General features: G+C 39.3%; 1 protein-coding gene across 4 annotated transcripts; it reads right to left on the bottom strand.

The window, feature by feature from the left end:
* Positions 1 to 43: 43 nt before the first annotated feature.
* On the bottom strand, positions 44 to 27,004 carry mphosph8 (M-phase phosphoprotein 8). 4 transcript variants are annotated; one of them, XM_006793623.2, is made up of 14 exons: positions 26,769 to 27,004; positions 25,208 to 25,369; positions 23,551 to 24,567; positions 23,261 to 23,357; positions 21,013 to 21,261; positions 20,762 to 20,884; positions 20,347 to 20,435; positions 9,348 to 9,488; positions 9,091 to 9,177; positions 8,747 to 8,901; positions 8,387 to 8,538; positions 6,350 to 6,474; positions 5,865 to 5,948; positions 44 to 3,707 (listed from the first exon to the last, which is right to left on the bottom strand). In XM_006793623.2, exons 1-14 carry the CDS (start codon positions 26,868 to 26,870, stop codon positions 3,666 to 3,668), a joined length of 2,625 nt encoding a protein of 874 aa, XP_006793686.1. In that variant the 5' UTR covers positions 26,871 to 27,004; the 3' UTR covers positions 44 to 3,665. The 4 variants fall into 4 exon arrangements, with proteins under 4 accessions (XP_006793686.1, XP_035764900.1, XP_087709046.1 ...); XM_006793622.3 differs by lacking the exons at positions 44 to 3,707; positions 5,865 to 5,948; positions 6,350 to 6,474; ... (2 more) ...; positions 9,091 to 9,177; positions 9,348 to 9,488 and adding exons at positions 10,807 to 14,325; positions 15,868 to 18,094; XM_035909007.2 differs by lacking the exons at positions 44 to 3,707; positions 5,865 to 5,948; positions 6,350 to 6,474; ... (9 more) ...; positions 25,208 to 25,369; positions 26,769 to 27,004 and adding exons at positions 10,794 to 14,325; positions 15,868 to 18,094; positions 18,858 to 18,925; positions 19,476 to 19,629.
* Between the last annotated feature and the right edge of the window lie 960 nt (positions 27,005 to 27,964).

Below are 27,964 nucleotides of genomic sequence, written 5' to 3'. Positions count from 1 at the left end.
CAATATACTGCCATCTTGGATTAAAAAAAAAGGAATTTGGTGGAGATTCCAGGCGTCTCTGACCAAAAATGACACACATTTGAGCTAAAACAAACAAACTGTCATCAAGTGTGAATTAGATCAATTTGTAGAAATTTTTAATCATGCTGGGTTTTAGTTTTACAGCACTGATATTAGCTGCATGCGTTTATACCTCCCAATGGCAAACCTCTATCATTCATATACCTTCAACTGCTCATTACTTATGAATAAAAATCATAATTGAGATGACTAATCAAAAAAAAAAAAAAAGAAAGAAAGAAAAGAAGAAGAGTGCAAATAATGCAAGTCCATGGAAAAGTAAGAGAAGTATGAAAGGCAGGAGAACATTACTTGTCTTTTATAGAGGAGCTTTTATACTAAATATTGTACAAAAACTAGGCAAAAACATGTATTAAGCAGATGACTTATCATGTACAACAACCTTATTTTTCAAACTGAATAATTAAAAAAAACAAAAAAACTTTCCATATAATGAATGAAACCCAGCAGTGTGCAAATATATGCCCACATTTTATTTAGGGCAGAGAGACGGCCTCAGGTAAGCAGCACCTCTACAAACAACAGTGAACTCTTTCACACAAACAGTGCATCGATCTGCGGCAAACATTCAGAGCCAAATAAAAAAGTCAAAGTCAAAGTGAAGCGACTGTACGGGTAAAGGAAGGTGAGAAACTGTTATATAGAATCAGGAGACAGTTCTCATCATTAAAAACAAGCTTCCCATTGCTCTAAAACAACTAAAAAAAACACAACTCTGTGGTTTAATCATTACTGCTGTAGTTTAAAACAGCTTTAATGGTCTGAATCCTTCCTTTCATCTGTTACATGAAAGTAATTTAGCACTCCTGAAACTGACCACAAATGTGTAATACGTTAAAGTGAACACTTCTGCTCTAACACTGACTGACTCACAAACAATCATAGTGGTCACAGTAATAGCAGTACATGTATTTTCTCCTTATGTAACTTAAGTGATGGTGGACTTCACTGAGATGCTTTACACATCAGAAGCGAGTTTATGGAGGCTGTTTGTTTTTTTTACTCCATTTGGCAATAAGTGGAAACCAATCACAATGTGGGAAGCTGGAAAAAAAATATATATCAAGTAACACAAAACATCAGAATGCATTTCAAACCGTTTAGCTGAAATTGTAAAGCAGAAAACATCAGCGGTGATGTCTGAACTAGATCAGTCTTTGGCTTTTCAGATATTCCAGTTTCACGTCTTCCTTCGCATCGTGCTCGTCTCTGATATCCGACACCAAAACACCAACTCCATGCACCGATTCCTCACGCTGTACTGAGATAAGAACAGGCTACAGGCGTCTTAAGACAGGGTTTCAGATTTGCTCCCTTTTAATGCCGTAAGGCGAAATGCACTGCATCCATCCGCTGAGCAAAGCGAAAGTAGTCAAATTTGAAATCTTATTACAGAGTGTCAGCTCGCTGTAAGGCTGCGCTTGATTTTTGAAGCATCTGGATGCCTATTAAAAAAATATAGGGAGTCTGAAAGCTGTGACACCACAGGAGCCAGAAGTATGCAGCTCGATTTAAAAAACACTACACCTGACAAGTATGTGGTCATAAAGTGACAGAAACACAGAGCAGACGAAGTTTCTTTAAAACCGCAGATCAAACTGTAGCCAGTGGGATGAGCAGCTGATTGTGATCATCTGTTTTCTGAACAGTTTACCCAGTTCAGGATTGCCAGGAGAACTGGAGCCTATCGCTGCTGTCATAAGGCGAGCGGTGCCGGTATCTCACACGGCAAAGAGAGAAGCAGGCATCTCACATTCACACCTACAGCAAATTTAGAATCACCATTTAACCTAACATGCATATCTCTGGGAAGAGGCCGGAGCAACTGGAGAAAATCCGAGAGACAGGAATGCCCCAGGCGGCTGTCAAACCCACAACCTTCACTAACCACACCACCAACACCGCGCCACCATGAATGTTAACATGCAACTTAAAGGTAAGTTTCACTACTAAGATGTTACCATGCCAACCCTCTTTTCTTACAAAGCCTGTTACAGTGCAAATGCAGCAAATCCCTTTTGTTCTCTCGTAGCTACAACATCACCACTAATGCTTTTTGTATCATTGTTAACTTAGTCCACAAAACTGGTAGTTACCTATAGGAATGAGAGATAAATAGCAGTAAGTAGTCACCATTACAGTATATGCGATGTGTTGAGTTAAAACACACACAAAAAAAAATTGTAAATCTGGATATTTTCTTTTGTTTCGGTCACTCAGCTTCAACCACAAAGATCTACAAACTAATGTAAAAAGTGAACATTAAGGCATCATGGAGACATCTAATCAAACAGCACTGCTGCAATTTAAAGACATATTGCTAGCCTGAGCTGGGTTTGTAGGCAACATCACGCAGCTAGGTGTGTTTATGCAGAAGAATGTCAATGCCAGATACTTGGATTTGGTATCCTCCAGTTTGGGCTCCTTTAATATCAGATGATTAAAAACAAAGAAGGTTGCTTGAGGAGACTGAAAAGGAGCAGTAAGTAGGCTCAGCACAGCAGTGATAGAGATGGTAAATATGGTTCTTCAATGTACTAAGCCCAGAGCGTTTTCCTGTACAAACGAAATAAATTAACTCAAAAAGGAACAAAAACATCAGCGTATATATGTATATAACTGCATATATGTATATAATTATATATAGTCTGTACAGAGCAGGAAATATAAACAGCAACTCTGTGCATGGAAGGCAAAACTCTTCTTCATTCACTAAAAACTCTCTAAGTCACACTTTGAAACAACCTCACACTAGTGTAATGACAAGTGGTAAACAAGACAATGGGCCAGTGGATGGAAAATTTATGGATGCATGTATTGTGTCTGTTCCCCAGAATCTGTGTTTGAACCTCACACCGCTCTACTAAAGTGAAATACCAACAACACAGATTTAGCACAAATAAAGAGATGTTCATTATTAAGGGAAGAGAACTGAACAGAAATGTTAATATTATTTAAAGAGTTAGAACATGAAGAAAAATCCATAAAGAAATGTGTTACCAAAAACAACATGCATGAAAAAGATTTCCATTGGTCCAAGTAAAATGCTAAAATCATGAACCCCCCCCCAAAAATAAACAGTGATTGAAAATCCCCTCTTCATATTCTCCAAATTCACCAGAATAGAAACAATCATCACACATGTACACACAATCAACACACATATCTAACAGATCCACCCCGACAGAAGGTGGAACTTGGAGAAAGGCACGACACAGGTTGACGTCCGTCTTCAAAGCTCCTCCGGTAACAGTTTCCGATCGCGATAACTGCGTAGTGATGGCACCTCCCACAAAGGACGGACTGCTCAAAGGTTACGCAAGTCTCTGTAAGGTCCTCACATTTATGCTGCATATGTTGGTCTGGAGTCAGATCTCATCGCTGAACTTCAGTTGACAAGAATGTGCACTTCCATCTCGGGAAGCCAGCTTTATATTTCACCTCACAACAACAACGATACAACTTTTTTTCCCTTCTCTGAGGGTAACGCACTTGGTAAAGTATCTCAGCTGCTGCTCAGAGTCTGCATGTGGAATGATGTGTTGTCCAAGCTTGGTATGACATTAACATCATCAGAGAGTGCGTCACTGCAGCTGCACTCTGTACGCGCAGATGAGGAGCTTGACCTGAGGAGAGAAGATCAGATGGAAACGCTGCTGAGATGGTTCGACTTTTGGATCCTCTCTACTTATCAAAAGAAATTCAGCTTTATGATTGGATGACTAACCATTCAAACTGTTTCCTGTTTTCTGCTGCAAAATGTTTGACTTTTTTTGACTCGAACAAATACAAAAAGTAAAGCTGATGATTTGAGTTATTAACATGAAAACCATCACGGTGGCAAGGTGGTTAGCACTGTTGCCGCACAGCAAGAAGGTCCTGAGTTCAATTCCACCATAAGGCCGGGGTCTTTCTGTGTGGAGTTTGCATGTTCTCCCCGTGTTTGTGTGGGTTCCCTCCGGGTACTCCGGCTTCCTCCCACCGCCCAAAGACATGCAGCTTGTGGGGATAGGTTAATTGGATAATCCAAATTGCCACTAGGTGTGAATGTGCGAGTGAATGTGAGTGCGAATGGTTGTCTGTCCCTGTGTGTTAGCCCTGCGACAGACTGGCGACCTGTCCAGGGTGTACCCCGCCTCTCGCCCTATGACAGCTGGGATAGGCTCCAGCGCCCCCCGCGACCCTGAAAAGGATAAGCGGAAGCGAATGGATGGATGGAACATGAAAACCAGCAGTGAGGATATCCTATTGAAAAATACTGTGTGCGGTTCCAAAGTCTGATATTACTTTTTCGCCCCAAAACTACTAAAACACATCAAAAGCAACTGCAAGGTTACGGTGACGTGTTTCTCCGCTGACAGTGAGGGCACAGGAAGATAAAACAGTAAGGAAACAACCTTAGATTGTGCCTGTTTTCATTAATGAAGCTCTTACATCTTTTATAACTTTGTTGAGCGTGGTTTGAAACTCCTTCCTATGAAGGTAGTCGAGGCTATGTCAGCATTTCTACACTCTCTGCTATGGGGAGGAATATCATTGTCATTTCAAAGGGAAGGACTGGAAGTTGGGGTTAATAAGGGAGCCACATTATCAAGAACTCATGAGCAGATACTATTGCACTAATTAACCAAGTCATTGATATTGAAAATGTAGGTGCTGATACAAGAAAAAAACAGAGAAGAGATCTGAAAATCTGGCTGCACATTAAAGATAGCTGTCTGTGTAGTTTGCTTCAGAGAAGAAAGCCGTGCCTGTAAAACTGTGTCAAAAATGACGCATTGGCGGTTAGACACTAGGACAGAGGGCTGTGTGGGGGGTCTATACATAAACCAGGAGTAAAAATAGGCTGGGCCTGTGGTTAGGTGTGTTATATTAGACTAAAAGGTTTTCCAACGTTAAGAAATTCTGTAGCAGATATGACAGATCATCAATAGTCAACAATAGCTGAGGACAGACTGAAGAAATCATTCTGTGCTTGAAATAATGAGAAAACAATGAAATGAACTGAGAGTAACAACTACAGATGAAACCCAGAGCATCCAGTTCATTTATTAACTTACTTATAATGAAACTATATATCGGTGACCCACTTTAAAAATGTATACATGTTCTGGGGACAAACTGGGTTTGGATTGAATGCCAGTGAGAGTAGCACACAGACAAGCCCAGGTATCATCTTTGAGGATGAAGTGTCTTCTGTCATAACTGAAAAAGACAAACCCACTCAGCTGCATGCAGTGTCTTTTTATAAAAACGGTAAAATCGGAGCGTGAGAGCAAACGTTACAGGATTCTGGATGCTTGACAACATCAACTCCGACACAATCATAGAAGCTTTGTTATTTGTGGTAGCTGGCTAAACTTAGATTGATGCTGCAGCCAAAAACCAAAGATTGCATTGAAAGGTTTCTGTAAAAAAACAAAACAACAACTTTGTATATTTCTTTGGGTTGCCTTTAAGATAATGGACATGCCTAGTTCTACACGTAAATCATTAATAATGACCATTTGTGGTATTATTTATTCTTCTTTTAAATCATGAAAAATAAAATCGTATTCCTGAGTTTCAAAAACATTTAGTCAGATTTCCCAATGGGCTGGTTAGAAGCAGTGACCCTTGTATGCCTGATTAAGATGTTTCACATGTTTGTGTCTCACTGTGTGTGTGTGTGTGTGTGTGTGTGTGTGTGTGTGTGTGTGTGTGTGTGTGTGTGTGTGTGTGTGTGTGTGTGTGTGTGTGTGTGTGTGTGTGTGTGTGTGTGTGTGTGTGTGTGTGTGTGTCACCTTGGCTGCTGGCGCCTCTGCAAGGCGAATGAAGAGTTTGTTGATGCCTGGATTTGGGCTGAAAGAGTAGATGAAGTGACTATCCTGAAACGTTGAAGGCAAAAAGTAGAAAAAAAAAGGGGAAAAATTAGCACTCTGGCCTAAATTTAAACGATTTAATGAGGTGAAGTACATTGAATCCACACAGTGACATTAAACATGGCTGCATGGTCTCCTGTGAACTGCTTGTTCATTTGCTCAAAGGAGCAATAGTGAAAAACACTGTAAAGAGAGACAGTGAGGGTAAACAATAGACAAACGGCTGCTCTGAATGATATCAAAAGAGGGTTTAATATAATAAAAATCAGATGGATTAAAATTGTTTTTTAGTTTTATTTTTGTTGATTTGTTTTATAGTTTATCAAATTTCTTAATTTTATCTTTCATTAATCACTTGGCACATTTGGTTTTTAACCAACTGTTGTGTAATCATCATTTCAACCAACCAGGAAAATGGGCAGCTGGAACTTATCGTTGAGCACCACGGCGTGCACACTGCAAGGTCCGCATAGCCTGGCTGTGATCTCATTCAGGAAGTTGGCGTGGAAGATGAAGAGGAGGATACCTGAACCTGGAAGTAGGAGGGATGATAAAACTTCACAGAAAGGTTCGATTGGAATAGAAATTTATAGCCAACACATTAGTGGGATAACGTTCTAATGACGTTGACATTTGAAGACATTTTTGCACATCAACTCTGGAAAACGTCGGGGTAATGTTCGGACCTTTCTCATACGAAGGCCCGGACAAAAGTGATGTGCAGGAGGTACGATGTTTACCCTTTGACTATGACCTCAAATGATTTCATTCTGCACTATAACCAGTGCTTGTCACACAGCAACACAATCCATCATTACACTTTGTACTAGCTGAATAGCAGATTCAGTTTACAGTTCAAGGTGAGACAGTGCAGCTAAAAACTACACACACTGGTCAATTTTGGGAGTTTGGGCTAATTTGCTTCCAAAACAAGTCTTCTTACAGACTAATAGAAAGAAAATGTTCAAAATATGAATTTACATCTTTAATACCCCATAATGTCTGCTGGACTGCATTGTATGGTCTATGCCAGGGGTGGGAAACTCCAGGCCTCGAGGGCCAGTGTTCTGCAGGTTTTAGATCTCACCCTGGGTCACCACACCTGAATCAAATGATTAGTTCATTACCAGGCCTCTGGAGAACTTCAAAAAATGTTGAGGAGGTAATTTAGCCATTTAAATCAGCTGTGTTGGATCAAGGCCACATTTAAAACCTGCAGGAAACCTGCCCTTGAGGCCCGAAGTTCCCCTACTCCTGGTCTATGCATTACAATTTACTTTTGCCTTCATGTAATATGAACTGTGGAAGTTTCACTTTAAAGATTGAAAGAGACAAATCTGAGTAATCTTTTCATCTTTACAACACCTATTTAGATATGTATGTTCATTGGTAGCATCTGCTCAAGTACCTATTAATCTAAGCTGTTGCAGGTGTAAAACTGTCCTGTCCACAGTTCCCTCATCTTTGGATATTTTCTGGTGTTTCGTAGCTAAAATTGAGGGTTTGTAAATTACCTTTTCAAATAAATATGTATAAAACATCACAGTTCAAAGGGAGTTTTATTTTCTCTCGGGATGTCACTTACAAAACATTTTATTAATGTCAACAGCCTAAAGGTTTTTAGCTTTTAGATTTATGTTCTTGGAAAGACTGCAAATCAGCAAAACGTTTAAAACAAATCACCTCAATGGTATATTAAAACATACGTAATATGAATCAATTAAGAATTCTAATGTAAGTAGCGTTCATCCTTTCATTCTATCCACATATCTCACTTATCTTAACTGCACTACTGTATAGTTCTGTGTAAATAATCATTCTGTACATACGATAATTTTTAATCCTACAACTGTTTATAACTTGCATAGTTCACATTTCTGTATAACTGTATATCGCATATTTCTGTATAGTTTTTTATTTCATATTTATATCCTGTTCATAGCCTGTACATAGCTTGTACTCACTACAGCCTGTACATATTTATAGTTATAGAATATTCATAACATACTTCATACCGTGTACATTATAACATACCATAATAGACCCATTTCTGTAATATACTTACATATCTATATTATTGCTAATATATATTGTAATATATCTATATCACTAAAGCACTTCTGGATGGATGCAAACTGCATTTCGTTGCCCTGTACCTGTGCATGTGCAATGACAATAAAGTTGAATTCTATTCTATTCTTTTCATCAGTACTCAGTATCTGATGTCTGCAGTGTTATCCTCCTTTTATGCAGTCTGTAAAAAATGTATCAGTAGCATAAAGCTACTAAAAGAGTAGCATCCTCGCCAAGTGTGGCCAGACATGATAAAAACAAAATTCATGAATCTGTCTGGCAACAGAAAAACAGCAAATACTCCACCTCTCGAGTTAGGTGGTGTTTTTGCATATCAGGTAATGTAAAAATATGTAAAAATTTGGGGTTACCCTCTGGTTGAGGCTGTGACTTGAAGGTAAAATCCATAGAGAAGTCTGGACCCTCACAAAGCCTGTGGCATGCCAGAGGGAAGACGGGCTCCAACAGCACCAGACGAGACTCAAAGTATGCTCGGATGGTGTCCTCCGCCACACTGGACAGCCTGCAACATAAATTAGTTCTGTGTAACCAAATATATTTGGTAGTAAAACTGGTCGGTTTTACCACTACAGTGCAGGACAAAATTTACTGACATTCCCTTTGAGGATAGAAACCAAAGTAAATGTTTGTCTCTTTAAATATTAATTCACACTATGCTGTCTCCAAAAACATCACCAAACTGATGAAATTATGATGTGGTTAGCACTCACATGCTGATGTGGTCCTTGATGAGGTCACACACCGTCAGGTTTTTGCTTTGCTGGGCAAAGTACATAGCTGTATTCTGGTGTTTGGACAGGATGTTGCAGTCAGCTCCATACTCCAGCAGGAGGCGCACAACATCAGCATTCCCTCTTTTGCATGCCTAAAAGGAAGGACGTAATGAACTTCTCTAAAGAAACCTCATACCAGTACACCACAGGTAAGGACTATAAAATAAATATATAATTTCTGACTGATCTGCTGTGAAACAGCACCATTTGTAATCTGCATGCAAACTGTAATTTTGCACTAATTAAAACCAAAGTGACCGTCAGTGTTTGTCTAGTGTTACCTTCATCAGCGCCGTCTCTCCACTCAGCGTCTGAGCATTTACATAAGCCCCGGCCTCCAGTAGGATTGCAACAGTTGTCAAACAATTCTGGGATGACACAAACGAGAATCAAGTGTTTATAAGATAAAACAAAAGAGGCAGATGCCTTTATTTCAGAGTCTTTGACTGGTTTGGCTTTCACTGAGAATTTGAATTAAAATTGTATGCACAGTATAGTTAAAGGCTGCAGGATTAACTTACATAAAAGATAGAGTTACCTTTTCAGCAGCATGCATCAGGGCTGTAGTGCCGTTCTTCTGTCGTTTATTTACTCTCACCCCCTTTTTAATCAGTAACCTGAGGATGTCATCCTGCCCCCCTATTGCTGCCAGCATGGTGAGGGTCATACAACTGCCATCCTGCACACAAACAGATAGACACAGAACTATAAACAAAGGCTGTAAAACAACAAGCTTTTTACAGACCTGCAGTGGAGTCCATTGCACTGTATAGAAATGGCTAAAAAGTGAATTACCATGTGCAGTTTTCTGGGCATGTTTTGTACACAACACTGAAGAGAAGCTCCTTGTACAATGCCCCATTTGCAAACACAATGAAATCATTATTCGTATAATAATAAAGTTATGGTGATATCCCTGCTAAATACTTACCAATCCAGATTTAGGTACTAACCAGTGCAGGCAGTCAATATTCTCCAAGTTTTAGTTAGATATTTACCATATACCACAAACTGTATATAATACCGGCTTGGTTTCCTAATCTGAAAACAAAACCTAACACAGTTGTATCTTAAACTTGCATTCTTTTTGATGACTGACTAATACGACCACCTTAAACAATGGGTGACGTTACAGTGGTCATGTCTATCTTGCTGTCTTGAGAAGTACCATAGATATCACTGTTTACAATTTTACTTACAGAAGACTAAATGCTCAACAGGCAGCTTTTGAAGATGATTAATAACCTGCTTATCAGTTTCCAAGTTTAATATCAATACCTCGTTGTGCAAAACTGAAGCTAATATAGTATTACGTTGTGATATATTTACTTGAACATCTTCACAAAAATATGGGTTAGAAATAGATTTTTTTTAAAATGTACATAGTCTCAATATTAAAAACCTAAACAATAAAAAAAAATACTTGTGAAAAGGATAGTGAGAACCACATTTACATATCTGCATGACAACAATAATAATCAATATTTACTATAAAAAAAATGTATTTAGAAAACACTTAATACAGCCTGTTTACCAAAGTAGCCTTGAGATTCTAGGAATACGTCGACTTGTCATCGCACTGCTTTGGGCGATGAAATGTTTTGGATTTTTATACCATTACTTTTGCACAGAGTATAGATTCTTTTGACCCATATCTGGGTTCGTCTGCTGCTAGAACCACACACATCTACAACTACCCAAAGTCAGGAACTGAAATGTGTACAAGTGTAACTGGCTTGTGAGGCTTACTTGTTCTGACATTTTATTTTGGTAATTTTATCATCAAATCAGCATTTTATTACGTGGTTTATGACAAATGCATGCACCTTGAGATTTCCTGGAGTTTCAGCTATTTTAATGCTGTTTAGCAATAGTTACTTTGCTGACATATCAATTTCAGATATTGAACATGTGTAACATGTTTGCACGGCCACTTTAAACATCAAAATATGTGACCAAGTATAATTTTACTGTTAGCATGAGTATAAAATAGTCTTGTTTATCAAATCAATACAGCTGCAAACCTTCACCCAATAAACGGGAAAATCATTTAACACTTGTCACCCGTTTTAAAATTTTAAGCCAAGAAGCATTTTATTGTACAAGCAGATTTTTGATATGAAGTATTAACTGAAGGAAACATGAAGACTAATACATAAAGTGCTTATACAACAGCAATAAAAACAATGTAACTTCTACGCAGGGAAAAACATTAGTTTTGCAACATTAAACAACAATGGTAGTGTCTGAACAATCACTTGTATCATTACCATCAATACCATTCACAGATTCATCTTCCAAATACAGCTGTATATGTAACTACTGGTATACACTGTAACACAGATGTACCCTTTTTAACAAGGCGGCAACAACACAGGAAAGGCGTGATGAAAATCACATGGCAATGTGCCATCTAACCTGGCTGTGTAACTTATTGCAGTCAGTCTTATGTGTGTCCAACACTAATAGCTTTGGTATGAAAGGGCAAACACTGGTTTCTTAAAAACAGGTTCACTACAACTACTATTGATCTTAACAGAAAAGCTTTTAAATGTGAATAAAAGCAGCAATGCTGTCCAGTCTTTGAATATTTACTGGTAAAAATGACTCAAGATTAAATTTTCTTTGCAAATGTCCTGACTATGGCATCTACAAAGTTGACTGACCTAAATAACAGATCATCAACACCACAACTCTTGTTGAATGTCCAGTCTGAAAGAAGCAACACACTGAACATGAGGAAGTGCTTCATTAGTGTCCAAACCTGTATCCATCACTCTGGGCTGAACTAACCAAGCCACAAATTCCTCCTTAAAATGAAATGCGAAATATACTTAGAAACCGTAAACAGAAACTAACATCCTCATCCTCTGTCTAATGTCTGCTAGACAATTATGCATACAGTATATTGCCAAAAGTATTCAGTTACCCATCCAAATATTCCAATCACTTCCACGGCCACAGGTGTGCAAAAACAAGCACCCAGGGATGCTGCTTCTGCAGGTATTATGACAAAGTGGAAGCCAGTGGGAACGACAGCAACCCAGCCATAAGGCAATTTGTTCTTGGCAACTGGATATTAATGTTATAAACATCTAGAAAATAAAAACATACTATAAAGTAATGTAAATGAGTCAAATGTAGTGTATTTCAACTAAAATTAGAGTACACTAAATACAATTAAATGCTAAAATGCTATACACAGTCACTGTATGGGTATACAAAAATACAACACACCTTTTAGGCAGATTGTTAAAGATAAAGATAACAAAGGATAATAATAGATAAGTATTAAGTGGATCTTTAAAGAAAGAAAGTGCTTTTTATATTTCAGCTATAGATACACACAGCTCCTAATTCTCTATTGTCAGCAAGGAAGGTATATCATTACTGCTGCAAGCTATCTACAATATATGCTACTGGCTAAAGCAGGAATATAGTACACCTGGGCTTGTTTGGGTAAACGGCAAAGTAAATCTATCACGCTGGACGGTTTCACTGCAAAGGTTTGCTGGTAGGCTTTTGATTTCTAATCACCAAAACACATTAAAAAATGCTACTAAAATTGATACAGGCAGTAAGACGGATGCATAAAGTACATGTCAAAGACAAGTAAAAATCCCCCTGTAAATGCCCAGTCAGAGGCCATCTTTGCTCTAAAATGGGCTGCCCTGTCCACAGTGGAGGTGGGATTTCCAAACAACTCTTGGTGTTATCATTTTTACAACTACAGTGTGGGGAAGCATATTTGGGTGGCACTACTTGTCACCCAAAGATGATTTCACTAGTGAAACATTACAGGCAAAAATGAGGTTCAAGTCTGCTAAACAATCACAAAACTCAATTAGAATATTTCCTAGAGACAACCTGACATTGTTAGATAGTATATGCATTCTAAGCTTATTTTCTTGTAAGCCAAAGCTACAGTACAAACATCCCTAATTCCACCCATTTAGTGTATATTTGTGCAATTGATTGCTTAATTTATGCTTGAACGTGATCCGGGATACTCTGGGGTCTTTAATTTGAAGAATAAAAGGGCTGCCTTTAAATGTCTTGTGGCTACGATGGTATGTTACACCAATTTCCATCAGTTTCATTTGTATACCTTATACAAATTGAGGTAAAGTGATGTCCCTCTCATGTCTAAGACCTCGCTGATAACGTGTGGTTATACTGCATGTCAAATAACATTTACAGGGACAGATAAACAGGACCATCCCACTCAGAGTTTGAATTATGAGTCTCTGGATCTTGTCCTCCACTTTGTTTGGATGCAACAGTATGACCTCTTCTTTTGAGTGACTGAATAGAATTATGTACAAAATATTTGACCTCCCTCCATGTTCTGCTGCTTAAGGCAGGTTCAGCAGCTAAACACGCATCGCAGTCCTTTTTGCCCGGCACTTTTACCAGCTTAGAGAAGTCTCCAAGCTGTCGCCTCACTGCTGCCTGTTCTTCCTCACTCCACAACCTTTTGTTTCTTTTTTGAGGCTTGACAGCTGGATTGATTTGTTTTCCTGCAGAAGACATAGGAGCATTTTCAGGTACCACCGGACTTCTGTCAGAAAGACTGGGTCCGTGGATTGTTGGGACAACCTGTGCAGCTGCAGGGCCCCTCGATGGGCTTAAGGGGTAAGGTGGTGAACTTGAATGGTTTAGAGGTGTAAACGAAGACATAATAGGCCTACTTCCATCATTAAGTGTTGAGAATGGATTAACCATTGGAGAACTTATAGTATTTAACTGTGTGAATGTAGGAACCATTGAGGTACTTGGAGTATTAAGAGAGGTAAACGAAGGAATCATTTGTGTTGTTGTAGTGTCCTGTGGTACATACACAGAAGGAGGTGACATGTTTGTAGCATTCTGTGTATATGAAGGAGACAATGGCATAATTCTGCTGTTTTCTGGAGTGTATGGAGGAGGCATTAGGGCATTTGTAGTGTTGTGTGGAGTAAATGTAGGAACAACTTGCGTATCAGTAGCATTCAATGGTGTGAAAGTAGAAATCAATGGTTGACTTGTATGGACCATATCTGTACTAGATGAGCACAAGGATGCGTAACTTGAAGTAATCTCTTGGCAGAATGGTGATGCATCTCCCAAGTTGGCTGCTGGTGGCGGCGGCGGCATTGTCATGCAACAATTTGAACTTTCTCTCAAGTTATCTGGGTCGACTGTTGTCATAGTACACACAGTGCTTGTGTCTTCCAAAGTTGTCTTTGTGGTTTGGACTCCAGCTTTTGATCTCTTTGGATTCAAAACATTAAGGTTCCCCTCAGACTTCTGTATGTTATTTCTCCTACGTATTGTCTGTAGTGTGTTGTGTACATAGTTTTTAACGTCTGTCCAAGATCTTCCTCCGAGATCTGGCTCAGCAGCTATGCAAGCATTGCACTCCTTTTTGCCCGGAACCTTCATCCTTGTGATAAATTCACTCAAGTAACGTTTCACTGCAGCCTGCTCATTCTCACTCCAAGGTCTTCTTTTTAAAGCAGGCTTCTGTGCAGTTCCTAAAATGACAAATATTGAGAATCACTGCTACGCAAGAGATAAAATCTTTATCCAATTTATAATGCAGTTTTAATTTTTTTTTTTTTTTTTGCTTTATTGAACCTGGTAAAATTTCTGATCAAGACCTTGTAATAGAGTACAGGGTGGGCCATTTATATGGATACACCGTAATAACATGGGAATGGTTGGTGATATTACAGTCCTGTTTGTGGCACATTAGTATATGTGAGGGGGCAAACTCCTCAAGATGGGTGGTGACCATGGTGGCCATTTAGAAGTCGGCCATCTTGGATACAACTTTTGTTTTTTCAATAGGAAGAGGGCCATGTGACACATCAAACTTATTGGTAATGTCACAAGAAAAACAATGGTGTGCTTGGTTTCAACGTAACTTTATTCTTTCATGAGTTATTTACAAGTTTATCTTTGTTCACAGCCATTGACATGTCGAAGAGGTTAACACGTGAGGAGCGGATCGAAACTGTGTTGATATATGGTGAACGCAGTAACCGGGTCATTGCAGCAGATTTCAATGCAAGACACCCTACAAGACCACCCATCTCCCATGCTACAGTTAGCAAACTGCTTGCTAAGTTTCGTGAATGGTGAAGTTAACAAACAAAACCACCGCTATTGGTCTGACACTAACCCACATTGGATGGATCCCTCCAAGACTGTTGGAACAACAAAAGTGATGGTTTGGTGTGGTATATGGGGTACAACGATAGTGGGTCCATTCTTCATCAATGGAAACCTCAAGGCCACTGGATATTTGAAATTGCTACATGATGATGTGTTTCCCTCTTTATGCACTGAAGCTGGCACGTTCCCTGAGTTTTTTCAGCAAGATGGTGCACCACCACATTACGGGTGCCAGGTCCGAGCATTCCTAGATGAACAGTTTCCTGGAAAGGGGATTGGTCGTCGTGGGCCAGTTGAATGGCCCCCAAGGTCTCCCGATCTGACCCCTTTAGACTTTTATCTTTGGGGTCATCTGAAGGCAATTGTCTATGGTGTGAAGATACGAGATGTGCAGCACCTGAAACTATGGATACTGGATGCCTGTGCTGGCATTTCTCCTGCGGTGTTGCTATCAGTGTGTGAAGAGTGGGAGAAGAGGGTTGCATTGACAATCCAACACAATGGGCAGCACATTGAACACATTTTATAAGTGGTCAGAAACTTGTAAATAACTCATGAAAGAATAAAGTTACGTTGAAACCAAGCACACCATTGTTTTTCTTGTGACATTACCAATAAGTTTGATGTGTCACATGGCCCTCCTTCCTATTGAAAAAACAAAAGTTGTATCCAAGATGGCCGACTTCTAAATGGCCACCATGGTCACCACCCATCTTGAGGAGTATGCCCCCTCACATATACTAATGTGCCACAAACAGGACTTTAATATCAGCAACCATTCCCATTTTATTACAGTGTATCTATATAAATGGCCTACCCTGTACAAAGGTCAAGAACAAAGTAAATTGACTCAGAGAGCAGCTATCAGCTATATTTTGATAGAACAAAAAGGTACTTACCATCTTTTGCACTGCTGACTGGAAGTGATGGAAGCGTTCGATCCATCTTGAGCAGCTGTTTGCTCACTTCTTCTAGCTGGGATGCGTTTTTTAAGAGTCTGTAACACTCCTGGCTGCTCTTTCCCAACAAGTTGGCCACTTGATCCAGTTCATATTCATTAAGGCTCATTAACTGCCAGGAGCTGGCAATTTGCTCTCTTAATGACGAGGAAAGAAGTGCTTCTGGGTTTTTAACTCCACATTCCATTGCAACCCGTCGGAAACAATCCAACGCTCGGATGAAGGATGGACCTTCAGTCCGTGCAAAAAGGTATGGGTTTGTTTTTGACACACCTGCTCGTTCTCTATTTTCAACAAGCAAGTCAATAGACAAAACCATGCGTTCTGTTAAAAGAACCAGCATGTTCCTTCCATACTGACCTTCTAATTCCAACCTGGTCAAAGCGGAACCAAGTTCTAGCTCCAATTTTGTGCTTTTCCTTATTTGATCTGCAGAGGGCACAAATATTCCTTTGCTCTTTCTCTGAATGTAAGTTTGCAAAAGCAGTCTACCAATATTTCCTACCCTTCCTCTGTTGAACAGACAGACATCGGCTAAAGTTGCTTCACTGAGCTTTTTCCACGTTGACAAACTAGGACTTTCTTTCAGCTCCTTTCTTGTTTCGTCTCCTTCCTCTGTGATAAACCTGTGAAGTTTCATCAAGTCTTCTGTCACAGTTGATTTGTCCACTTCCACTTTCTTGACTTCTTGCTTTAGAGAGGAGGCAAGTGTTTTGCGAGAAAAACACTCATTCCATTTTGTATCAAGAAGTTGTATGAATTTTTTCACTTCGTTTTCTGATTCACTGTCCTCCGTCATGCGACTCTCACCAAACGCAATTTCTGCAGCTCGTTTCAAAGAGTATCCAATCTTCGTGACAAGGGAAATGCTTTTAAACTTACTGGAACTGGGGTCAAATCCACTAATCCTTTTGACCCCTTGAACAGCTAATTCAAATCGGGATGGCAGACATATTTCATGCAAGTACTTTACACTCCTGTCCAGCTCATTTACGGCAAGCACAAATCTACCCAGTTCCCTCATTTTTTGTGCAATGTAAGCAAACTGAGACTTGTCATGCTCATATTTAACAGACAATGCATTGCCATATTTACAAATAAGCGGGTCGTTTCTGATATGCCTCGAGATGTCATCTTGATGCATGATGTGGATGATTTCCTCACAGCCTCCAGTTAAGAACTCTGACATTGGAAGCAGCCGGGAGGCAGCACTGTGACCTCTCGTTCTTTTTGTTTTCTCAGAAGATTTCTCGTCTCCTTTTCTAGCTTTACATGACCTTTCGTGTCTCCATAAATCAGTTTTGCGATAAAATGCAAAACAATGTTGACAAGGTAAGAAGTCACGAACTGATACACTGGGTTTCTTGACCTGTTTCTTGGTCACAATTTCCCCCTCGCCACTTTTAAGAACTTGGCAATTATGTTCATAATCTCCTCTATTGCGAATTTGATCAAGCAATGTCTGTCTGACTTTGGAGCCTTTTGGAAAGTGTATTGCATGGGCAACATCCGTTTCCTCCGCATGTTTCCTTTCCAAATGCTTTGCAAGTTGAGTGAAAGCCATTTTGCAGTATAAACAGAAATGTTTCTTGCATGACTCTTTCTTCTCTTCATCCAATACGCAAGGTGTCATTTGATGCAATTTCTTACAAGTCCTTAGACTTGATCTTGTTGGTTCTCTCTTTTCCACAGTTTTTGTGCAGCGCCGTAATCTTTTAACCATTTCTTTCGTACTTGATGCAGATAGAACCATATCTGTAATACCTGCCCCTACATCTCCTGGCTCGTCGCCTGAGTCATTTGTTTGCTTTAGGAGGTTTTGTTTATTTGACAGCACTTGATCCGAATGATCAAAATTCAAACTAATTTTACTTGACAAACCACCCATTGTGTCATCTGACGTCTCGTTGTCTTCTCCATCCTTTTGGTCTTCCTTTCCTCGACTTTTCTGCTTGGTAGGTGAACCGAATGCTGCGTTTTCTGATTCAGTAATATCCTTATCATTTTTTTGATCATCCAAATCTTGTGGGATATTCTCTTTTGCAGTGCCTGCTTCGTTTCTTGCACTTTCAGTGTTAGAAGTCAATCTAAGAGCATCACTCGAACTTCTCTCTTCAATCAAGTTCCTCTCTCCTTCAAATGACTTCTTCTCACCAATAGTACTCGCCTGTAAAAGAACAAGTATACGTAAGACTCAGAGCCAAATCAGATCCCATGAATAATTTTGGTAAATTTGAAACACAGACTCTTGGAAAAAATGTAGAAGGGGATGCTTAAATTTGTTTTTAATTTTGGTAGATAAATGGTTCTGATGTTTTTTTTAATCAATCATATATGTTTTTACTCCTGTTTCAGCACATCAGCACCACGGCAATGCCCCCAACCAAGATCCAGGCCCATTCAAACGAGTCAATATGATGGCCCAAGGTTTAGTAACAAAACTCCCTCCTGACACCTCAAGTCTCACGTACAAAAACCACATGTGACCCATTCAAGTATAGTTAATGGCTTTATTGGATCAAGCAGCGTTTCGACATCATAAATATCTAACCAAGTATATGTAGTAATGGGGTGTTTGATGAAATGCTACATGAAGAAAACAGAATGTGCACTGACACTAGACCTACATCCCTGGTTTGAAATAAACAAATAATTAAAGATAAATTTTTGCTGGGCATACCAGTATTTTTACAGAGCTCACTCGTAATATAACACATCATGGCTTCAGAACCAGGCCAGGTACAAAGTAAAATATGTTAATACCATGTCCAGCCATTCACATAATAACAGTCACTATGAATTTTGTCATTTATGCTTTCAAATGTTTGATTTAAAAGAAAATGTAATAAACGGTGGCTACAGGTGCATGCTGCGCATATTGTGTTATGGTAATGATGATGATACATATTCTGAAAGCATACATTATGTACCTGATTCAAAGAGTTCATCTTGTCCAAGTGCTTCATGTCTTCGGTGTCTTCAATCACTGGCTTGTTCACTGCAATGTAAAGTGATATCACAGTCTCTAAGGTGCACACATTACAATTTACATAGCAATTAATGACTGTTAGGTCTAAGTTAGCACAAATTTAAAGATCCATTTTAGAATTCAAAATAGTGCAGGGTGGTGGTAGATAGGATTGCATGCATCGAGATTTTAACCACATAAAATACAACTTCATTAGCAATAACAATAATTTATATACACTTATAATGGCTCTCTGTCCTACTGAGCCTTGAATTAAGATGGTAAATTAAATAAAAATGCTCCTGAACTTGCTGAAAATACCCAGGAATAAGAGTTAATTTAATCACATCCACCTCTGCCATATTCTTTCTACTGTAATACTATAGTTCAGTCTGAAAGTACATAACAAGGCTCTGTAACTCAAAGCTACACAAGTATAATTCAGCTTTAAAACCCTACTAATTACAACAGTGTGGGTTCTGCTATATAAGAAAACTTTTATATTATACTTTATAGTATTACACTAGCATTTCTAACAAGTCATATTTATGTTTAACAGCATTTGAGACCACATCCTTACCTGGCTTTGTTGCAGAAGGTGCTTGGAGTTCAAGAAAACACCTCAAGGAGTTGGATCATTGGTGGACATTAAAAAGTAAAGTCTTTGGATGCGGATCTTGAAGAAAAGATTACTTGGAGCACAACACAAAAAACAAAATTGTTCTTCCATCTAAAAGCGACGTATAGTTTTCTCATTAGGATGCTTCAGACGCGTTGGGATAAGCGATTTTTTTTTTTTTCACGTTTTCTCATCAATATTTTCTTTTACTGCTGATTTACTAAAACATTTGAAATATTGGATACAAACTTATTATTGTAACAGACAGGGAAAATTGTTAGTTTATAAGTAGCAGTTTTATGTCATAATAAACATCTTTTTGATATTTTTGTAAGAAGGGTAAAGACAGTGCTCAACAAAGCTAATATTAGTTTATGTGTTAAACACTGTTTAAAGTGTCAAATATGCTTTTAACGATGGTTATGCCTAATGTTTTCCATTTTCCATTTGTTTAAAACAATGGTTCTTCTTTCGTAAAACCAAATGTAATTCAGATGCAATGCTAATTATGCATTTGTAACTGGGGGAACTATAGGGGAAAATATTAATGTCTATAAGTGTCATATGTGACAGACATAGCGTGATAGACCATAGTCACCAACTGAATTCATATATATTTTAATAACAATGCAATCCCTTCAAAACACACACGCACACACTCACTCTTGGGGCCAACCAAGGTGCAAGCTGTGGAATTCTTTAAAATGTGTTTGTGTCTTAGATTTGAGTGCTCAGAGTCTTGAGATATATAAAAATCAAAAATATATTGAAGTAGGGTAGAAATTAGCGAGGAAATAAAACAGACAGCTGGGTAATGTTTATTAGGACATACCTCTTGGTCCAGATTGTAGTCCTCTTTGGAATTAAGTGCCAGTTTCACAGCCATGTAATCTCCACTTTTTACAGCATCTCGCAACTCATCTGACAAAAACAGGTGAGGAACAAATGAAGTTTAGAGAAAGTGGACATTTATAGATCTCATGCTCATTTAATTTTTTTTTTTTTTTTAAATGCCTATTTATTCAAATCTCATAGATCCTCCTTAAAAAAAATGATGTGACCTACTGTGGACACAGAATTCTTTTTATTACATTCACGGACATAAAACCGTTTTTCTCCATGTTTTTGGTAAACTGCACTCAGTACGAATAATTTGGATGGTAAACAAGTTGTGGTTTTCTCATGGCTTGTTGCAACTAAAAGCAAAAGTCTTCTAAATACCAAGATAGTCATAAGGAAACACTCACTTGGTGACAAAGGTGGACCTGACAAGATCTCATCCTCTCCGTTAAGATGTTTTTGGAAATCATCCAGAGTCATCCAGTCCAGATTAAGGTCCATTCCTAGACTCAAAGTGGCCTGGCCCTTGTCTGTAAAACACACAATGCAGAGATCATCAACTGGGATTTCACTCTAATAAATCTAAAATCAATGCATTTGACAAGTGAAGTGTGAATGTCATATTTGGAGGCATTTGTTTAGCCAATCAGAAACATACCAGATTTGTCAGTGCCCTCTGGTGGGTCCTGGGTATCATCACATGCCATAAAGAGTCTAGGCTCACTGTCCTCCCTTTTCTTTCTCCTGTCATCAGAAGGGGTTCTCCGCTCCCAGCTTTGCCGCTGTGGTTCATCTGTCTTATCCCTACGCTCCCGGGTATCATCTCCAGGCTTCGATTTTGCCAAAGATTCCTCTTCCCGCTCCTCGGTGTCCAGGCTGAAGCCATAACTCTGAACTGGTCGCAAAACTGACATTGAGGGTGGCAGACAAGATAAAAAAATACTTTTTGAACAACATGTCATAAAAATCTAAGACATAAAAAAACCCCAGCTTGCTCTTTTATTGTTCCTATTAGGAGTAGACCTAATACTCACTTATAGCCCTGGCCACATGTTGGAATAGAAGAAAAAAAGGTTTGAGATCTCAGGGAAGCCCATACATGTCAATTTAAAGAATAAAAACGTGCAAACATGGAGAGTGTGTGCGTTTGTGTATACGCACTCAAATGCTCTTGTTGCAGTTCCTGGTTTTATGCAAGTTTGCTAACAAAGAACTACAGTCTGTCACATTTAATTAAAAAATACTAATAATAAATGAGCTAAACATAGCTATTTGTAAGCTATTTGTAAGCTATTTGTGATTACTCTGATCGTCACCAAGTCCTGAGATTCCTGTCAATCACTGCGACACACATTCCTGACACATTTTGTCTTCAGAATTAGAGAGCTGGTCAGCAGACGAACTATATAAAATACACAATAATAAATAAAATAATAACTTTTGATTGTTTGACAGATCAAATATTTGACCAACACATCTGATTTTAAAGAAAAGACGTTTCTAATGCTGCACGTTATGCTCTTGACATGCAGCAATGTGTTACATTTACTTTAAATCTTTTTACAATACAAGGAGGTGCTGGATGATACTTTTTAATTACAAAATACTGCTAATTTAAACCCTTTTTCTATGATGACCATTTATACAGCACAGTTATTTGCGTTCATTAAAAGGCAAACTACACCCTGGCATAAAACACTCGGGCAGGAAGGGATTAAAGATGCAAAGACATGTAGACTTTGTTTTCACACACTATAGTCTATTATAGCTCTAGGTTTACATTTCTGTGATCTGCTCTCATCTGGGGCATGTACTATGAAGCAAGTTTAACATATTCAGGATCTATTTTCCTCATCTGGCTTCACTAACAGGAAGATCAGCAATCCCACTAAGAATTCACTCGATGGGGATTCCTAATATGGCTATAAGCATGTTCACATAAAAGTGGAGCTGTTGGCACCACAGGACCAATGACAAGCATCGAATTAGCCTGCTGATAGCAGAGCGGCTGGTTTTACAAAGGAATTATAAAAACATAATATTAGAAAATATCAAGAGGTGAGACACAGAATAGAGACTGAAAGCAACACAGCTGCTGTAGATAAATAAGAGGTGTGTTTGAAGGGAGCAGTTTAGTATTAAAAGCGCTGTTTGAAGGTGCTTTGGTCACAAAGACCTGAAAAGACTGGAGCTACTATATTGATATATATATATTGATTGAAGTTTAGCTTATTTGAAGGCAGGAGAAAAAAAAAAGCTAGCAAAAATGCTGACTTTGTAACTTAACAGAGTATCACAGCTGTGAGAGGTGAAACGTCTTCAAGTAACTTAAAGAAGTCCAGACGCTTTTCTTTGCAAGCTCCTTTGACTACGATGACCTGGATGACTGAGAACCTTCACAGACATCTTGCAGTATGGTGGCATTTAATGGTCTGAGAGCAGTGCTTGCATAAATCTCCCCTCTTTTTTTGGTTGCTTGCAGCAAACAGAAAAAGAATAAAGCTGCCTCTAAGAATCTATATTAGTCACTAATGCTCATCAGGGAAAGACAAACGCTTTAGGTGCTCTTACAAAGTTTTAGACTATGATTACTATCTGTGCACTGGGGTCTCAGCGATCTCGCAGGAATGGTGACACCATTTTCTGGAGAACTGACTGATTGGTATATGGTGGTATTTTATACCCTGGTATAAAAATTAACCATCTATTTGGGTTAAACCCTCACAGGCCTCTGGAAGACAGAGCTGTTATTAGAGTTTTATTGTAGGGCAGTAACCTCCTTGGCCCTTTAAGGTCAATTTTTGGAGGCCGAATAGCAACTAGTATTTTTTCCTCCTTTATGCCCAGCGGGATTTGTCTGAAGCCACATTGTGTTAATCTGATTTAAGTTCAAGTTTCATGCATACCATCTGATTGCTTGGGCCTCTCCGTCTTCTCCGGCTCTTGTTTCTGAACAGGAGACTCTTTGGTTGTTTTGGGAATCTTCTCAATTTTTCCCAATACCTAAGTGTTGGGACAAAACACAACAACAACAAACTGTTAACACGCTGCATTTCTTTTTTAGAGGAAAACCTCTGAGCAGCATATCCTGTTTAAAATAGCAAAGAACATCATCTGAAAGATCACATTGTGTGTTTTTTTGGTTCCATTTATGAAATACTGGATGACAAAGTTAAAATAGAAATAAAGTATACACCTTTGTGGGTTTGCTGCTGCTCTTCTCTGTGGTGGGTTGATTCCTGCGGGGGGCGCGATCCTTGGCCTCGCAGTTTAACAGGAACTTTTCGAAAAGGTTAGTCGAACCTGTGGTGTCCTTCTGTCCCAATATCTCGTCCTTGGTAACCTCCTCCTCCTTACTCTTGGTGACACCAACAGCTGTAACAGAGGACGAGGACGACGAGGACGATGTAGATGGGACTTTGGGTGGTGCAGACGCGCTCTCCTGCCCTTTGCTCTTTGCTTTCTTATGTAGGGTGGAGTTGTCACTGGAGTCTGATTGTAGCGCAGTGTCCTCTTTTGCTTTAGAGCTATGACTCTTCAGTTTTTGGAGGCTGCTTTCTTTCTGAGTAGAATCGGTCTTTTTGTTCTTTTTGTCGTGGATAAGGTCCTTTATACCCTGCAGCTTTACTTCCCACTTCCCCTTTTTTTGTCTGGACTTGTCGTCCAAACTTGCTTTTTCCACCGATTTTGTTAAAGTCTCAGTTGATGCGGAATCGTCCATTTGGGACTCTGACGGGCCTTCGCTCACGTCATCTTCCAGTGGAGCAGCGGCCTCATCTTCAGAGGTTTCGATCTTCCTCTCTTTCTTCCCTTTCTTTTTCCTCCCATCGTCGCCCTTTTCTTTTTTATGCTTCCCTCCCTCTTTTCCCTTTTCCTTCCTGTGTTTCTTGGAGGGAACAGGGTCATCCTCTTCCTCTTCTGATTCAACCACACGTTTTTTTGATTCAGTCTTTCTCTCCTTGGGTGGAGAGCTTGGGGTTGGGGCTCTGCCTTCTTCCTCATCGGTTTCTGGTGCCGGTAGGGGCCTAAACTCTTCTTTCCGCTTGTCCTTCTTCTTTTTCTTTTTTTCCTTAAGATGCGATTCTTCTTCCTCCTCCTCTTCCCGGACTTTCTTCTTCTTTTTCTTCTTGACGGGTGCCTCTGTTGGTCGGTCTTTGTCGCTGTCACTTTCCGAGTCAGCATCAAACACGTCACTCTTTGGAGGCAGTGGTTTCTAAAGAGAGAACGGGAAGGGAAATATCACATTTTGGTAACAGATATTACTTTTTGACCTTCTGACTTAAGGCTCTATAATAGTTTTTCATAAGTAATTAGAGGTCAATAATGCTGCCAACAACATTTTGCCCCTTCATTTTCAAAACGATGTCCAGACAGGTGGGAAAATAACATCGATAATAATCTTAATAACAGACAAAATTTGTTTTAAGTTCATCTGTTGTGCATTAGTTCTATAAACAAGAAAGGAAAGATCAGATTACTTATATTAAAAAGGCTTTAAAGCCAAAGTTACAGGCAGTTTGCTTCTGGCTTAGAAACAAAGATGTTTGCTTGCAACATTTAAAAGAATAACTATACCAACATGGGAAACCTCACCCGGCCCGGACACAGAAGACAGATCGATAACTTTAGGTATAGCATTTATGGTGCTTCATGAACACTATACCTAAACCCAAGGGCGTAACTTTGGGTTCAACATGCGTAAAGCTACATCTGTGCACCAAGACCAACCAAGTCCCACATAGTAGGGGCGTGCAAAATTTTTTATTTGCTGCTTGATGTGTTGGCAGTGGTTACAATGCCTCATTCCCCTGTAAATAATGCCCATGCCTCATTGCTTGAAAGATCAGACTTACCACACATTTCTTGGTTTCTGCCTCTTTCTTGGCCTTAGCTTCAGCCTGTGACTTCTTAAAAGCCAAGAGGACTTCGCGACAGTCTTCCAAATGGGCCTCCGGTTCCCACGTGTCATCGTCAGAGCAGTAGTTCTTCCAGCGAACTCTGTACAGCACTTCACCCTGAGAACAAGAAAGCGATGTAGCGCTTAGCATGACCTGCCCCACTGACCTGACCTGACAGTGAGATTACGAGCCAACAAGATCTATAGAAAACAGAAGACTTCCACATGACAGCTGAGACACAAGCAAACACGGCTGACAGGCCCTGTTAGTTAGTTAGTGTTAATTATGGTATTTTGAATGATGCTGTCTGTCTTTAAAGTTCTAATATCAAAAGGTTTACTGAGGAGACACAGGCAAAACATTTAAAGTTGCAGTGAGAACTTGCTGAAAGAAAGTGTGCAAAACAAAAAGTGTGAGAGTTGTAAAAAACTGCTAGTTTCACAGCTGACTTTTGTGTATTAAGAGTGACTGAACGTGAGCAAGAGAGATGCAAAATCCTGTAAAAAGCAGAGGAAGGTGTGAATATTTTCAATCTTTTCAGGGGGATGTTGACAGCGCTGCATCAGACTGTACACATATGAAGTTAAAGCATCTAAAACGTGCACTCCACTGGGCACTCCGCACTGTTCAGAAGGACCGCAGCTTAACTTGCTGTGCATGTGTTTACTTCGCAGGTGGTACAGCCCAGAGAGACTCCAGAGTTCACAAAGACCAACGGCAAAAAGTGTAAAAGCAATGTGTTGAAAATATCTTAGTAGAGATAGTATTACCTCCCATTCTACCTCAACAATCAATGTGCACATCACAGAATTTGATTCACGAGCTCAACTGGTCAGTAATCAAGCCTGTACTGTCTCGCTGCTCAAAGAAACCCCCCACCCAAAGTTAATACCACGGACATTACATGTACTTCACGGCAATCTTAAAAAGAAAAGGTAAAAAGCCAGAAAGACAGCAAATGTAGCTAAATGTTAGCTGCTGGGGTCATCTGTGTATGCACGGGTCTAAAGCATGTTTGTCCGCTACTTTATAGAGTTAGAAATGCAGCGGTCACAGGGCTCACCCATTATTAGCTGGTGTAAGTAAATTCAGTGTTAACATACAGCAAATCCCACCAATCTTCTCACACGCTGGGAGTCCTGCATTATTCGGGGATTTAGCCGACGTAGCGCTGAAGCTAGCAAAATACGATGAAAATATGTGAAAGCCTGCAACGGGTCCGTCCTTGGCCTCAGCAGGGGAGAGCCGAGCGGACATCATGGGACAAGTTGTGCTTGGAAAAGATGCTATGTATGGAGGAACAGCGACCCACGACTAAAACCAGAAAACGCATGTAGTAAAGTAACACACAAGCAATTTTGTGCATGTAAATGCACTGCAGAAACGCGATTCTGCTAACACAAAGGGTCTTTCCACCGTTGTTGGTGGGCTATGCCTCGTGAAAGTGGACTGAAAGAAATGCCAGCCATGTTTGCAAAGCTAGCCAGGCGGCTACGTAGCACTTAGCTATTTTTACCTCTTCCACCCGCATGTCAATGATCTTTTCCACTTCGTACACGTCTTCTTCCTCATCTTGTTCGCTGTCCGCGGGCTCTACCTTGTCGGTTTCAGCCGCCATGGCTGCGTGCTAGTGTTGGTTTCTTAAAATCTGCCTGTTTTGGGTTTTGCACTCGAGAAGGCCGCCGTGTTGACAGAGGTAGGTCGCTGCCGTACCTGGTGGTACAGACTGCACTAGCTCTGCAGCTCTGAGAGGGCTGTGCTGAACGCAGGGCAGTTACCGCCCGCAGTCACGAGAGGCGTTCAAATGCTGCTCTTAATCGTCGAACGTATCATTTCAAAATAGTATTTACCTAAAAAAAAAGCAATTTATTTTTGCTGATGTACTAAAAAAGGCGATTTGGCGATAATTAATTTTAATCGAAACAATATATTACGCTATAGTGATTTAAAACCAACACACAACTATTTTCCCATAACTTTTGACTTTGATGCCCCGCTACAAGTTTAAAGAATAACAATAATTTAACAACATATGTTTTTTTCTCTTTATTGTTCTGTCATTTCGGGCGATGACACCCAAAAGTTCGAAATGTACTAAAGGCATCAAAAGTCAGTGATTTGCGTTGAAAACACGTTGCCTGGTGAAAACAGACCGTCAGAGCAAGAAATCGCGGCTTACGTCTGCTAACTAATTATACATATTTAAATATAGCACACATCTTCCTGCACAGAACAAAACAAAAAACACGTCATCCACTCATGTTTTTAGTCTTCAATGTATAATATTTTAATAATCACAAGTGCAATATTGAAATGCCTTAAAAGCCACAATATTAGCAACATGTTTTTCAACTGAGTAAACTTTAAGCAGCTTTAGAAAATTAAATAATCGTTTCAGTTTACTGCCTAAAACAGAAGTCACTTCTAATAACTTTAATCACCTAAATTTATTGTAACATTACATCACAAACAACACAAATACAGCAATACTAGTATAAAATGATGATGATAATAGTATTATTATTAATGACAATAATAATAATAATAATAATAATAATAATAATAATAATGATATAATGTATTTCTTTATATATGTATAAAAAAAATAAACTATCAGGTGGAAGAAACAGAAGACCAAAAATACACGGAGGAAAATATTATGTAATTTTACAAAATATAGTAAGAAATTGTTTAAATGTATGTGTATACAAA

This window comes from Neolamprologus brichardi, chromosome 16, assembly GCF_056152115.1.
Source record: "Neolamprologus brichardi isolate AB-2024 chromosome 16, ASM5615211v1, whole genome shotgun sequence".
Lineage (NCBI taxonomy): Eukaryota > Metazoa > Chordata > Actinopteri > Cichliformes > Cichlidae > Neolamprologus > Neolamprologus brichardi.
Note: the sequence above shows the minus strand (reverse complement) of the source record. Positions and strands in the feature narration are given on the sequence as shown.